The sequence below is a fragment of the Elaeis guineensis genome, chromosome 7 (genome assembly GCF_000442705.2).
Source record: "Elaeis guineensis isolate ETL-2024a chromosome 7, EG11, whole genome shotgun sequence".
Taxonomy (NCBI): Eukaryota; Viridiplantae; Streptophyta; class Magnoliopsida; order Arecales; family Arecaceae; genus Elaeis; species Elaeis guineensis.
The window spans coordinates 77,929,456-77,945,745 of record NC_025999.2 but is presented as its reverse complement, the minus strand read 5'-3'; the positions used below and the strand labels follow the sequence as shown (position 1 = coordinate 77,945,745).

Below are 16,290 nucleotides of genomic sequence, written 5' to 3'. Positions count from 1 at the left end.
CTTTGTTCATTTATTAAAATATGTAGCTATATTTTTTGAGTTTTTTTCATCAGTCTCTTATCGCAATGGGCGATGGCATTCTACCGAAATAATAGACAAATGATAAATAAAAAAATACTAAATATCCAAACCAATATCCTTACACATTTATTGTATTGTCTCTAACCTTTTTTGTTTATCTCCTCTCGAACATATTTTTATTCCTCATTCTGATTCAATTATTGGGATGATTGAAAATAGTGTTTTCTTGTTTCAGAATTCTTGATCTTTATTTTGTGAAATTTCTATATTTAGATATTACTTTGGTGATTCTTACTCCTTTCAAAAGAGTAATAACATATATTTTTGTTTCTTATTTTTTTTTTTTTATATCACAGAAATAGAATATGAATGGTGGATTCTCTTGTGATGCAGTTTTGTTCGAAATAGTTTTGCTAATTCTGAAATTTTGATTTTCTATTTTTCAAACTCTTCGATTTTTTCATTTTTTTTAGTCTTTTGATTTATATATTGAGGATATACTTACAAAGTTGATTTGACTCCCATTTACTAAAATACATCACCGTTATTTGGTGTGTTTGAGTGCATATGTATCCTTTCAGATACTTTTCGATGTATTTGCCCCTTCAAGTCACAGTGTGTAAGTTTATATCTAGAACCAAAAACCATACATAATAATGAGTATGCCACTCAGATGCTGGGGACATTGGAACTAGGAGTGGCAATGGTTCAGTTTGATTATGTTTAAATTGTGTCAAACTAGAACAATATTGCTCGCAGGTGGAAGTTGAATCATGTTGAGCCTGTAGCTTCCCATGGTACAAACAAAAAATGCAACTTCTAGCTAACTAGCATTCCTAAGTTGGGATCTACATTGTAATTTCTCTTATGAAAGATATGGGAAACAACACTATCCTTAAAATGTGCTAATAATGAGCAAATCTCTCCTACGGAACAGAACAATATCCTCAAGCCAGTTACTAATTCATCAAGATACATAAGAAGATCAGGAACTAGGCCTTGCAACTATTAAGGCAAAAGAAAGAAACCTGTAATAACCTTCCAGCTTTAAGGAAGTCGGTCAAAAATATCAGAACAGGTTACTGTTTAGCTAATAGAATTGCAGGTCAAGCATTGTAGGTTGAAGAAGATGAATGATGGAGGATTTGCTTCCAACCAGAACCTGAAAGTACGAATTGTTGGAGGAACAATGCCAGCTTTATAAAAACTCTATGGCAAGAAGCAACAACCAAGATTAGCAGATTTTGACATGGCTCAAACTTCAGCCATAGAAGTCCTGCCCCTTCACTCTGCACAACCTTAGTTTTAATGTATGCAATTCACACTGACCAAACCGGCATTCCTTTTGATGAACAACCAACTGTAGATAAATAAGAATGGGATTTAAGAACATACAGGCAATTTATCATCAAGCCAAAACTGGTGGTCAAATATCAAGAGATTGAGGCAATGCCAGCTTACGAAGAGCTTCATGGTCATATGACAATGGAGATTAGCAGGTCTTAACATGGCTCAACTTCAGCCATAGAAAAGATCTACCCTTCATTTTGCACAAAATTCAATCGAGTATATGCAATTCAGACTAATCTAACCTGCATTCCTTTTGCTTAACATGCAACTTTAGAATAAACAGGAATTTGCACTAACATATCAGTAATGTGTCGCCAAGCAAAGCCAATGGTCAACATCAAGTGCTTTATGAGCTCTTATTTCAAACTTAAATCTATTCTCTTAAATTTCTCATATCTTATTCAACAATATTTTTGAGGGGGGTGCATTCAAAAACATGTATTATGTTTATGCAACAAATTCATATCCCATTTTTTATGTTGTTTCTGTTCGACGTGCTGCGATTTGGTACACATATATGCGAATTTCTGCATTTCTCTTCATTTGAAATTCTGACATTGTGAGATTACCATCCAAATTTATTACATTTTTAAGAACTCTTTATACCATGTGTTTTGAGCCTCAATTGAGTTGGGGTTTAACTGTGCATTTATCAGGCTGCCGAACTATATAAATTTGATCTCCCAAGCTATCATACATATCCTGATTCCGATGCCATGTCCAGAGGGCATGCGTCTCATTCTTCACCTGCATGCAATTCGGTTATGAGTTAAAACTCTCATTCATGGTCGATGCATATTTTTGTAATGGAAAGAAAGCAAAAGGAACATACCTCTAGAATCCCATGGCCAAAGCTACTTTCTCTAAAAGCGCTATACTCAGGTTGGCGGTCCCAGCAGAACTTGCCTGCAGCTGGGCCCGTTGTGAAGTTGAATGCACAGAAGCCACCCATATATTCATCAGGTGTGGTTGATGGATCTGGGCAATGGCCAGGATCATCCGCATGATCGATTGCCATCTTCTCCCTATTGCCACCATCCCCCACCACTATGTGAACAGGACCACAGGGATCCAAGGTATAGTTATAAACACGGTTTGATCTTTCATAGGCATGAACCTGATGAGATTGTAGAGCAAAACTAAGCAAAGCCAGTCTAGATTGTAAGAAACCAAGATTACTTATGTTAGGAATTCCAAAAGACACATCACAGGCTTCTAGAAATCAGAGGTTAAATGTTTCCTGAAAGTTGGAAGGACGAACCAGGTTGAATTAAAAGCTTATAATTGGACTTTATGAATTTCATAGAATCATCCATTTTTTGACATCTCCAACTCAATCCTGAATATTGAAAATATTTACAGTGATAGATAATGCAAAGGAACATTAGTTATACAGGACAATTTTGATAGATGACTGGATGAATTTATCTTTCAGTATTCTTCTGAACAAGGACCTAGCTTTTTTTGAGTTTGTGACATAATAAATATCTAAAAGGAGATTCCTTTTCTATGTTAAGCCTCATATGCATTGACGGCCCTTTCTCTATCAACTTAAGTTTTTGAGGACAATTGTTATAGTAATATCCCAACAAGTTAAATATTACAAAATCTTGAACATTCATCATCAAAATAATAAAATTGCATGTCATGGTATCAGAATTGGAATAGATGTTTAAATATCATAATCAAAAGACACTGGTCAAATTAAATTATGGATAGGACTAAAAGTGGAAAAGTCTAGACTTTACATGACCATTGAACACGATGTCAACACCATATGAGTAGATCAGTGCCTCCATTTCCGTTCTCATACATTCTGCTTCCCTGTAATGGGCTTTGTAGGTGCTGTACCATGGTGGATGCCAAGTGGCAATTAACCAAGGAGTCACTGTTCTGTCTACATTTGCCAAATCTCTCTCCAACCACTTATACTGCTCCCCTGTAATAACACAAGGATAAGTTGTTGGGCACATGATCATGACAAACTACCTTTATTTTTTTTATTTTTTCTTAATTTAACTCCAACCACCTATACTGCTCCACTGTAATATGACAAGTTGTTTGGCACATGATCATGGAGAGTTAGTTATTTTTTAGTTAAATTTCCAGCAAGAATCTTTACCCTGAATCAAAGTGCCATCTGGAATATTATTCATCAGAAGGCACTACAGAAGTGTTGGACATATAAAACAGTCGTTCATGAAGGTGCATTTTTTAAATGTTCCTATGGAATATATATTGCTCCAAAAAAGATTGTCAACAGACAGCATTATGAAATTAAACTGCTTTACCAAGAGTGTTCTGGAAGCATATTCACTAAAAGGTTTGCAGCAGGAAGATTAGCCTGCATTTCTAGTGAACTACTAATCTCACTCTGCTTGCAGCCACAAGGCATTCATTCTCGGAAATAAAGTCTGTGTCCTGCAAGCTATATCTTCCACTAGTCAAATCTCAATATCTTGTATAACACAGGTGCACCTTGCAAGCTAAGAAATTAATTTGAATGCGAAAATTCACGTATTCACACCACATGATACTTGGTCAAGCCTTGGGAGGTGCCTCAGAATCTATGGAGGGATTCATGTCCAAAGCCTTGACCACATGGTGCAAACCATTTGATAACTAATAAGCTTGCCACAGTGAAGCAATTGTCCACCATAAGTTCGTAATAAGGATTCACAATCCTCTAACTAGAGTGAGTCCATTTGATGGTGATGGGATGAAAAGGAACATTTCTCTAAGATAAAATTTCTATCACTTTCATAACCATGGAAGCACTAATGCAGCTTTTTCTAATTCTATTTGGGTTATCTTGATCGCTGAGAAAGTTAAGATTTTCACTTGGCTTCTGATCGATTATAACCTCTTAAAGGCTGACAAGCTAAGAAAAAGAAACAGGTCAGTTCCTCATAAGTCATAACTGTTTACTTTGTCATTTACATGAGACAGTGGATCACTTGTTTATAACACTCTTTTCTACGTAATTTACAAGAAGAGACAGTTGATCACTTGTTTCTTCATTGCGGATATGCTCAAATATCTGGCATTTGCTCTTAAGTGGCCTACCAGTATGTTCTTTTCTGAGTGAACTAGTCTCAAGCTGGACTGACTTGAGAAACAATTTTTCAAAACTAGATGCTGGATGGGATGGGACTCTGGCTTCTGTCTGTTGCTGGTTATTTGGAATTAAATACGTTGCAGATTTTTCTCTACTGTTTCACAACCAAGCAGTGAGCTATCAATGAGATCTCCTTTCTCTTGAATGACTAAATCAGAGGCGCTTCTCCTTCAAATTTACAGTGAAAGATCTTTTGGTGGCAACATTCTCTTACATTAGTGTCCTCTTCCTTCCTACTTTGTACCTGTCTTTTCTTCTTTTTCGTCTCTCTTTTACTCAACTTATTGCTGGACTCTTTTCTTCTGTTCTCTTACTGCACTCCTTTTTTATTCCTTTTATTTTCTTAATGAAAGAGATCAAGCTTGCCTAATCCTTTCTGGAAAAAAATGAAGGAACAAATGCTGCACCCTTCATCAATAAAAGCCTTTCAGATCCATTCTGACACCTTTGCTCTATATATCCTCACTTTGTAATATATCTTATTCCTTTTTTTGATCCTTGAACACAAGTCAGGCACCTCTCCTGACTAAGGCCTCCTTGAAGACACCAACTCCAGCATTCTCATTTCTAAGTTCTCATTTACTTAGTTACAACCATCTTTATTGCCTGATGTTTTTGTCCATGTAATATTGTAAGCCCAGAGTTTGCTAATGATATTCCCGTAACCCTCAAAAAACAGTACAAAAAAGCACCTCAAACATGTTTACCATGCTCTAATATTTCCAGAAAAGCATGCATCTATCTCTCAATCGACCAATATAGTAGACTGTATATAGTGAAAATAAACACATTGGCATCTCTTTCCACCATTAATCAAACAAAGGCCTAATGTTTGATTATGTTTATGCTAATTCTTCTTGTATATGTTGTAGCTTGACCAAATTATATATTAAGAAGTGTATTCAGAAGCTCTCGTTCATTATACCAATTTGGCACATAATACTTTATTTCAATGAACCTATATGATGACTTTTTAAGAGATGATGGAGAAACCAAAAAACAGAAAGAACAATGAGATCATTTCGAACAGAAGCAAGAATTTTACACAGATTCCCATATAAATAACAATAACTTGCACTACATCCCTAGAGACCAAACTAGAAAAATCTGAGTCTCACATCCCCATAATTTTTCCTTTTCAGAAACAGCAGGAAATTTTTGTTATAACACTATTTCTCACAGTAGTGGCCATGGTTTGTTGAAATAGTAAAAGGTTTGCTCTTGGAGTAGCCACTTTGTATAAAAAATGCCAAAGGTTAGGTTTGTCCCCCAGTTTGCCCCTCCTAGGATCCTAGATTGCTGGGACCATGACAACATAATGAACGTTCTTTTAACACTATTTCTCATAGTCGACATATACATTCCCAATGCAATCAATACATCTCAAATGTCATTATCTTAGATATATCAAGGTAAGAAGTCTGAAGGAAGCTTCATTACCTAGAAACAATCACTACAAAAAGGTGGAGGTAGCACAAATGCTTAGAGAAAAAAAAATACTCATCACAAAACTCACCTGACTTGTTGTAGTTAATGTAGGCACCAAGCATGATGAAATGTATTCCTCCAGCATTGAAGGAATAGTACATTGTGGAGAAGGATGTGCTTTCTTCAGCTGGGAATGCAAATCTAGAGTTATAAGATACAAAGGTCTTGTTTTCAACCTGTTGTTCTATCTCATGGTTTCCTTCAATCACCATTATTGGAATTTCTGAAATCACAGGCTCCATGTACCTGTAAAAGCATAACCAGCTTTAGTTTCAACATAAATTAATGAAATTAACCGGCCACTAAAAACCATATTAGCTTCCCATGAGAATCAAGTTGCTGTAGTTGTAGAAGCATCCAAGACAACTAATTTAGTCTTCATGTTCCCCATGATACATGGACTAGAACAAGAAAACATTGCAAACTTTTAAAATCAGATATTTGAAGGTATAATCACCTTCCCCAATAATCCCAACGAGGCTGGTAGGTCTCATGTATTGGAGTCTTTGAAAATGTGCAAGAATAGCAGTCCGAGCCAGTTCCATTTGTCAGATACATATTTGCGTAACAGACATCACCAACCAATGTGATTAGATCAGGCTGATTGCTTGTCATATGATCTACTGTGGAAGTAGTATTATAAGTAAGACCCAAATCGCCAACAACAGCAATGCGTCTCGGGTATTTCTGAGGTCCTGGAGTTGGCATTGTCTTGAAAGCATGAATGTCACTCATGGCCGGTATTGAAGGGTCTCCACATTGATAATAGTATTGTGTCTCTGGTTTCAATCCTGCAGAGAAAACACAATGAAGCACAATTATCAAAAATCCAGAAAGGCACAGCAATAACCATAAGATACTATTTTAAGTTATACATCAGCTTTAAACTTTTACATTACAGGATACACACACAAAGAACTACTATACTCTTCATGAATTTAAAAAACCTTTGTTTAACTATTCATTTTAAATATGTATTAAAGATATATTGTTGCGTACCTAGACTTTAATTAGCAAATATGGTTTAAAATTTAAAATTATTAGTTCTACAATAACTAACAAGAATGGGTGTGGGAAAAATGCAGAATTGCCACCGCTTCCAAAAAAAAGAAAGTAAATAAACATATATGTTCATCTAATTCACATATGATATTAGCATTTTCCAGGAAGGCGCCATTTTCTTTAATTTGACTCAACATGCCATGATATAGTAACAAATTGCAACATGTTATCTCATAATAATAAGTAATCTAAGGAATAACAAGGAAGATTTAGTAATTTAACGACCACATTTTGTGATAATAGACAAATTGAATTTATTCAACTTGTAAAGTATGCAGAGATACAATGTCAGTCAACATACCTGTGAGACGAACATGATGAACTATTCCCGAAGTGTAGTTCTGTAGGCCTTCAAATGGATAAAGCTGACCATACACAAGTGAATAACCAGTAGCTTCATATGTTAAGGAATTCTTTGAATTTCCATAATGAACTATGCTTGCTACCGTAGTAGGATTCGGTGGCTTAATGCATTCCCCAATCTGGAATTTCCCTGCATCTCACCCCCAAGACCAATCCTTAAGTAATAAGATGATATAAAGGTTACTGAAGAAGAAAAAGCTAAAACAAAACTGAACTTCTAAATTGAAGTTTTTGAACCTGGAAAAAATTTTCTCCATGCACCAAAATAATCAGGCAAAAGATAACACGACATTTAGAAACAGAATATCCAATGTACCAACAAAAGCTAATGCGATTAGTTCCTTTGGCTTAAACCAAAACTTCTATGAAGGCAACATCTCAGTCAAAGAATACTATGAAGGTGACAATAAATTTAAAGTTAATGCCAATTACTTATCAATTCAACTTCTTTTTCTTTACCAAAAAAAAAAAAAAATCTTCTATCTAACACAACTTCATCCATAGTCAATGAAATAAAAAAATTAAATAGTCACCCGGTTCTCTTCAAGAAAGCTCAACAAAGCTCGTAAGATTCCTTACTTTAAAGGACTTTTTTTTCTAAAGCAACAACCAGTTTTTTTTTAAAAAAAAGGAAAAGAAAACTAATTTGCCACCAGAGAAAATAAAAAAGTTTCCCGCGTTCAGGACGAAGAAGAGAACCTGTGATCCAAGAGATCCAAACAGAGTCCTCGGTGGCCGAGAGGGAGACAGAGATCTGCTCTGGCTCCCAACCCTTGACGCGCCTCTGCACCCGCGGGTCGGAGTCCGGCAGGTCGACGGCGTGGCCGCGGAACGCCTTGTCGCTGAGCTGCACCGTCACCGGCTCGAACGGTCCGTCCAGCGTCGTCGGGATACCATCCCGGCGATGGCGATGCCCAAGACCATTAGCGAAATCGCCACCGCCTCTAGAAGCCAAAGCGGCCGCCACCTTCCCATTCCCTCCTCTTTCAAGATCGATCCTTAGGGATTTTGCTTGGGTTTTGGCGGCACATTTATAGGAGGTGGAAGTAGAGGAAACTCGCGGCTTCTTTCACCGCTGGCGTATTTTTGAAATCCAACGGTCATTTCGTTCCCAAAGGCCCGATTCCAAATCACAGATATGGCAAGAATAACTCGGCAGATTCTCGTTTAAATTCTTTTTTAACATATGGACCCCTAGAATCTTGTATATTCACATATTCTCCTTATCCCCTAGAATCTTACATATTACTCCTTGTGTGTGAACCAAAAATCTACGCCTACAAATAAGATGCTATTTGCCTTGCAGATTCCTGTAGTCTGTCAGAACTCTAGGTGGCAGTTTGATGGACATCTAGTGAATGCCGCATGGTAAGCAAGGAATTATAAAACTTGTGTGTGAATTATGAAAATTGATGGACCTCATCTATGACCTTATGGTAGTATTTGTGATCCAAATTAGATCATCGGTGATCCGAATCCTGTAGTGATATGATTATCGATGATCTAAGATCATTGTATTTGGTAGACCATGATCCAATGATTAAAGATTTCGGATATTCATAAGTAGCCTGTTTGGTATTCTATGAGAATTCAAGATTACTGATTAAATAATATTAAAACTATCCATAATATATTCTATAAAAATATATTTATTAATCATATATAATATATTATAAATAAAATATTACTATATTTATTAATATATTAATAATTAATAGATTTTATAAAAATATATTTATTAATCCTATAAATTTAGTCCTATAAAATATATTAATTATCATTATAGAATTAATATTTTATTTATACTTATAATATAGTATTTATTAATACGAATATTTACTTTGATCAAAAAATAAGATAAATAAAAGTAATATATTAAATATTTTTATTATATAAATATAAAGTATAATAAGATATTTTATTCTCATTTAAAATTATCATTGAATCATAATATGATAATAACATGATTAATAATATATTATACTATAATATATATTATAAATATAATATATAATATTATATATACAATATTGATATAATATATTAATGATATATTGATATATCAATTTTTTTGCTAGATTGAAGGATATTTTTGTCCTTATATTTCAACCTAAATTCACTGTCTAGGGATAATCTTGGATTCCCGACCTCGAGATGGATATCTCATCACTAGATTGAGGGATGATTTGAGGAGTGGAAGTGATTTGAAATTACCACCATATAGGATCTCTATGGTGCAACCAAATGCAGTGATCTAATCACCTCTATCCATATCATCCTTAATCTTGGATGAATCACCCTATACCAAATGCCCCTATATGTTTATTTGCAGTTTTTGTAATTTACAAGAGAAAGAAAAATTTTCTCCATATTAATTATTTTAATATGGATATCTTCTTAAATAATTGTGTTCTGTGTAAGCATTTTGTTGTTTAAAACAAAAAAAAAAAAAAGAAAAGAATGGAAAAAAAGAGATATGGCTTTCCAAAAAGCTAGTAGAAAAAGATAATAGCTGAAGCCATGATACAGGTAAAGTGAAGACATACAAATATTACCCCCAAGTTCTCCCAACGGAGCATAACTTAGCTTTAAATATATAAAGAGCTTATAGGCATCATTAATGGAATTAATGATGTTTGAGGATTCATGCATAATTACCAGGGCATAAATGCAAAATTTTTTGTAAAATTTAAGATAAATAAAATTGCTTGGTGGGATTTGCTAGTTTGTGTTCGGTCAACAATCAATAGCAAGTGAAGTAACGAGTACAGCGTGCTAGTAACATCGTTTACCATTAAACAAACCGAGCTCCCTTTTCTATTTATCGAGTCAAATGTTAAACAAAATCTAGCAGTGTAATCCATGCATAAAAAGAAACACAAAAGATGGCGGCGGCTCAAGAGGACATGCCCATACCCTTCTTGATGGGAGGTTTCAGAAAATTTCTTGTGGGAAACCAAGAAGAAACTGAATTAAAAGCCAAAATTATGGAACAACCTGGAATGGCCATTGTTGTTTGTCAGATAGCGGAGCACTTCAAAGCATTGGACTTTTTGGACCTTGGGAGTTCAGCAAGCAATTTGAGCTTTTGGATGGTACTTATAACAGAAGGGACTGGACATCGGCTTCAAGCTTGATACCTTTGTCAGCTTTGCCGGTATCTCGGATATAAAAGGATACGGAAAGAAATTGGAAGAAGAGTTCGCGTGAGAAATTTAGCAAGAGTTCAGGTGCGCCTCAAGATAACTTGCAATTTTTCTAGAACTGAAGGAAAAAGGTGGTGCATTTTGGGCTTCTCTTCTCTTCTAATTTCCAGCATTTTGTCCCTCCCAAGGCTGGCAGTCACCGAGGATGGACACCTTGCGATCCGACCAAAAAGGGTCGGCGAACGTACCAAAGCTTTATTAAAGGGAGGAGAAATGGAAGTCACAACGTCCATTATGTCCGATCTGAGAACCTTTCCATTGCGTTTTTGTGAACTTGGTGGAGTTTGAGTTTGGTGCAAGATATATTAAAAATTTATCAATTCGGATATAATTCTGTTTATTAAATAGATCAAAATATCATACTCAAATTATATTATTTTATTAAAAAAATAATCTAATCCGATCTACAAGAAGTTCAATCCACTTAAACAGATTAAATGATCAAACATTCCTTCCCAAATAGAAAGAGAAGTGAACTGATCTCATGGCTCTTCTGATCACCGGCATATTTTTAAAATTCGATGGTCTTTTCTTATTCTAAAAACCTCCGAATCTCCGATATAGCACGAATAACTCGGTGTACGTTCGTCTAAACTCTGTTTTAACATGTGAATCCGTGGAATCTTATATATTGGTCATCTTACTCCTTGGGGGTGAACCCAGAATCTACACCTATAAATAAGATGCTATTTGACTTTCAGATTCCTAAGAACTCGGTTGATGGTTGGATGGACATCTAGCAGATGCCACCTAACGTGATCTATAATTGTCTTGATTTCAAAGCGGACAAGAATAATAAGGCTAGGGCAAGAATTATGAAATTTGGTGCATCTCATGTTGGATGCGACTCTTAATGTGGCCTAATTATTCCTTAGTCAGTTATAACTTATTGAATTAGTCATATGTACTGAATCAATTATAGTAAATCCAATTAATTAAGGAGTTCTGTTCGTAATCAGATCTAGACTGGAAGTCAACTTTGATTAGAGTTGATCTTTTGATGGGATAAGATAAATGCAAGTGTAAATATAAAGGTGGTCTTGTCCCTTTCTCCAACTTTTAGAAAGATGTGAGCGATTCTCATCAATCGTTCACGTTAAAAAAAAGGATATGAGAGAGAAGATCAGAAGCCTCACGGAATGAGACCAAAGATCGTATGGGCTATAGGATCATCATATTGGATACACAATAATGCAAAGTATAATTTAATTATGATTTTGATTTTGCATGAATATAGTAGTATGATCCAGACATAACAAATTAAAATTATCTAACATGTGGTATCAGAGTTTCAGTTTCATGCTTCGTGTTCATAACAAATTTTTGGCATATTTTTGAAATATTAAAATCATATTTTTTTTATATTTTTTGAATTAAATCAAGCTTAAAAAATTAAATTAAGATTTTATTAAATTTTTAAAATAAATAAGTAAATAAATAAAAAAGGGTTTGGGGTTAGCTGCGTAGGCCGATCCACAGTGTCCGACGAATGGGGCAGCAACCGTGCCAGTGATGGTTTGCTACAATGGGGGAGGAGGGGGGTTCTGGCTTCCCAGCAGCTATGGCGGCGGTGATAGTGAGGATCCACCGCCCCATGCGTGTTTTGCAACGGTCGAAGGAACCACAGCTTCCATCGCAGCAAGGGAGGCGGCACATTTTCCACCGCACTCCCTTCTGTCTCTGATGGTCAGGGTGGCTAGGGGTGGTGCTCGGCCACCCATGCGGCGCTTGGCCACTCATGCGGCATGGGGAAAAAATCCTCTCCCAATTGGCGCGATGGAAGAAAAAAGGATGTTGAGTTCGAATCCAAATCCGAATCCATTAGGATCCGAACCCATAATGACCTATCAGATTTTCGGATTTTGGATTTAACCCATTAAATTTTGGATCAAACCTGAATCTGATTTTATGAAAACTATTTTGCAAATAACACATTGAAAAATATTTTATTACACTCAAGTCCCTGTGATTTTCTGACAAACTTATTTCAAAGCAATAGTTTTACAAAAAGGTCCCTTTTCTTTCTATTATTTATGGTTAAGTCCTCTATAGTTAAAGTTTTTTGAAAAATTTACTATAACTTGCTCGTTTTTCATCTAATTTGAGTGATTTTTGAACCATTGGACTCATGATAGCTTGAAAAATATTTTGATTTTATTCTCTCATATAAGATAGAATATTTAAATAATTTATATATATTATTTATGTGCAATTCCGCTCACTATTGCATTGTTTAAGGGTGTTTTTGCATAGCTCCAAAGGATCCGGAGCACTTTATAGATCTTGGGTAGCCAAGTCATTGAGGGTTAATAGTTTTCTCTCTCATTATAATTTGAAATTGTATAAAAAGTATATCTATTATAGTTAACCTAAAAGTGACTATAATTAGATAGAAAATTGACATAATAACTAACTTGAATTGCATAAAGATGAAGAGTTCTACACCCAAAGGTGGGAATAATCTCAGATTTTTGTAATTATAATTAGTTAAACTACTAAAAGTATGACTAATATGATAAGTCACAGTTTAAACATAAATTGTGTTTATGCCATAATTATTATTCTTGCTTACATATTTCATATTATTGTTAGTTATAGAAATTTTCATATTTATGATTTACGTAATGCATGATTTGGCATTGATTATTATGTTTAGATTTGTAATTAAATTAGTTGTAATACTTATCATATGCTATGATTCTTGTCCAAAGGTGTTTTATAGTTGTCTTGATTGTCTTGATTTCAAAGCAGACAAGAATAATAAGGCTAGGGCATGAATTATGAAATTTGGTGCATCTCATGTTGGATTTAACTCTTAATGTGGTCTAATTATTCTTTAGTCAGGTGTAACTCATTGGGTTAATCACATATACTGAATCAATTACAATAAATCCAATTAATTAAGGAGTTCTATTCCTAATCAGATCTAGACTGGAAGCCAACTTTGATTAAAGTTGGTCCTTTAATGGGATAAGATAAATGCAAGTATAAATATAAAGGTGGCCTTGTCCCTTTCTCTAACTCTCAGAAAGCTGTGAGCGATTCCCATCGATCGTCCTCGTTAAGAAGGAGAGTGATGAGAGAGAAGATCAAAAGTCTCACGAAAGAAGATCAAAGATCCTATGGGCTATAGGATCATCGTATTGGATACATGATGATGCAAGTTATAATTTAATTATGATTTTGATTTTGCATGAATATAGGAGCATGATCCAGGCATAACAAATTAAAATTATCTAACATGTGGTATTAGAGTTTCGATTTCATGCTTCATGTTCATAACAAATTTTTTGCTTATTTTTGAAATATGAAAATCATATTTTCTTTTGTATTTTTCAAATTAAATCAAGCTTAAGAAATTAAATTAAGGTTTTATTAATTTTTTAAAATAAATAAGTAAATAAATCAAAAAAGGGTTTGGGGTCAGCCGTGTAGGCTGACCAGCAGTGTCCAGTGAATGAGGCAGCAACTGTGCCGATGGTGGTTCGGTGCAATGGGGGAGGAGGGGGAGTTCTGGCTTCCCAGCGGCAGTGGCGGCGGTGATGGCGAGCATCCACCACCCCACGTGCATTTTGCAGTAGCCGAAGGAACCGCGGCTTCCATCGCAGCAAGGGGAGGTGGCACGTTTTCTGCTGCCCTCACCTCTGGTTTCTTCGATGGTCAGGGTGGCTAAGGGTGGCGCTCGGCCGCCCATACGTCGTGGGGAGAAAATCCTCTCCCAATTGGCACGATGGAAGAAGAAAGGATGCTGGGTTCGAATCCAAATCCGAATCCATTAGGATCCAAACCCATAATGGCCCATCGAATTTTTAGATTTGGAATTTAACCCATTAAATTTCGAGTCAAACCTGAATCCGATTTTATTTAAACTATTTTACAACTAACACCCTAAAAATATTTTATTACATTCAGGTCCTGGGGTTTTCTGACAGACTTATTTCAAAGCAACAATTTTATAGAAAAGTTCCTTTTTCTTTCTATTATTTATGGTTAAGTCCTCTATAGTTAAAGTTTTTGGAAACAATCATTGTAACTTGTTCGTTTTTCATCTGATTTGTGTGATTTTTGAACCATTGGACTCGTGATAGCTTGAAAAATATTTTGGTTCTATTCCTTCATACATAATAGAATATTTAAATAATTTATATATATTATTTATTTGATAATTTTGCTCATTATTGCATTGTTCAAGGGTGTTTTCGTATAGCCCCAAAAGGCCCGGAGCACTCTATGGATCTTGGTAGTGAAGTCATTAAGGGTTAATAGTTTTCTCTCTCATTATAATTTAAAATTATATAAAGGTATATCTGTTATAGTTAACCTAAAGATAACTGTAATTAAATATAAAATTGACAGTAATAGGTTAACTAACTTGAATTGCATAAAGATAAAGAGTTTTACACCCAAAGATGGAAATGACCTCAGATTTTTGTAGTTGTAATTAGTTAAACTACTAAAAGTATAACTAATATGATAGGTCATACTTTAAATATAAATTATGTATTTATGCTATAATTATTATTCTTGCTTACATATTTCATATTATTGTTAGTTATGAAAATTTTCATATTTATGATTTATGTAATGCATGTTTTGGCATTGATTACTATGTTTAGATTTGTGATTAAATTAGTTGCAACACTTATCATATACTATAATTCTTGCCCAAAGGTATTTTATAGTTGTCTTGATTGTTTTGATTTCATGATTGTCTTGATTTCAAAGTGGACAAGAATAATAAGGCTAGGGCATGAATTATGAAATTTGGTGCATCTTATGTTGGATTTAACTCTTAATGTAGCCTAATTATTCCTTAGTCAGGTGTAACTCATTGGGTTACTCACATGTACTGAATCAATTACAGAAAATCTAATTAATTAAGGAGTTCTATTCTTAATCAAATCTATACTAGAAGTCAACTTTGATTAGAATTGGTCTTTTGATAGGATAAGATAAATGCAAGTATAAATATAAAGGTGGCCTTATCCCTTTCTCCAACTCTGAGAAAGATGTGAGCGATTCCCATCGATCGTCCATGTTAAGAAGAAGGGTGATGAGAGAGAAGATCAGAAGCCTTATAAAAAAGACCAGAGATCCTATGGGCTATAGGATCATTATATTGCATACACGATGATGCAAGATATAATTTAATTATGATTTTAATTTTGCAGAATATAGGAGCACAATCCGGCATAACAAATTAAAATTATCTAACATGTGGTATTAGAGTTCTGGTTTTATGCTTCGTGTTCATAACAAAATTTTGGCTTATTTTTAAAATATTAAAATTATTTTTTTTATATTTTTCAAATTAAATCAAGCTTAAAAAATTAAATTAAGATTTTATTAATTTTTTAAAATAAATAACTAAATAAATAGAAAAAGGGTTTGGGGTTAGCTGCGTAGGCCGACCCGCAGTGTCTGACGAATGGGGCAGCAACTGTGCCGGCGGTGGTTTGCTGCAATGGGGGAGGAGGGGGAGTTCTGGCTTCACGGCAGCGGCGACGGCGGTGATGGTGGGGATCCACCACCCCACACATGTTTTGCAGCGGCTAAAGGAACTGCGGCTTCCATCGCAGCGAGGGGAGGTGGCATGTTTTCCATCGCCCTCCCTTCTGGCTTCTCCGACGATCGGGGTGGCTAGGGGTGGCACTCGGCCGCTCATGTGGCATGGGGAGAAAA

The 16,290-nt window shown here is 35.1% G+C and overlaps 1 protein-coding gene across 1 annotated transcript; it reads right to left on the bottom strand.

Moving 5' to 3' along the window:
- Window positions 1–1,843: 1,843 nt before the first annotated feature.
- Window positions 1,844–8,388, bottom strand: LOC105048950 (purple acid phosphatase 15-like). The gene is given in 8 exon segments (XM_010928457.3): window positions 1,844–2,118; window positions 2,204–2,488; window positions 3,120–3,310; window positions 6,006–6,223; window positions 6,435–6,768; window positions 7,341–7,532; window positions 8,102–8,299; window positions 8,302–8,388. Coding segments are annotated over 8 exon segments (1,620 nt in total). The 5' UTR covers window positions 8,378–8,388; the 3' UTR covers window positions 1,844–1,992.
- Between the last annotated feature and the right edge of the window lie 7,902 nt (window positions 8,389–16,290).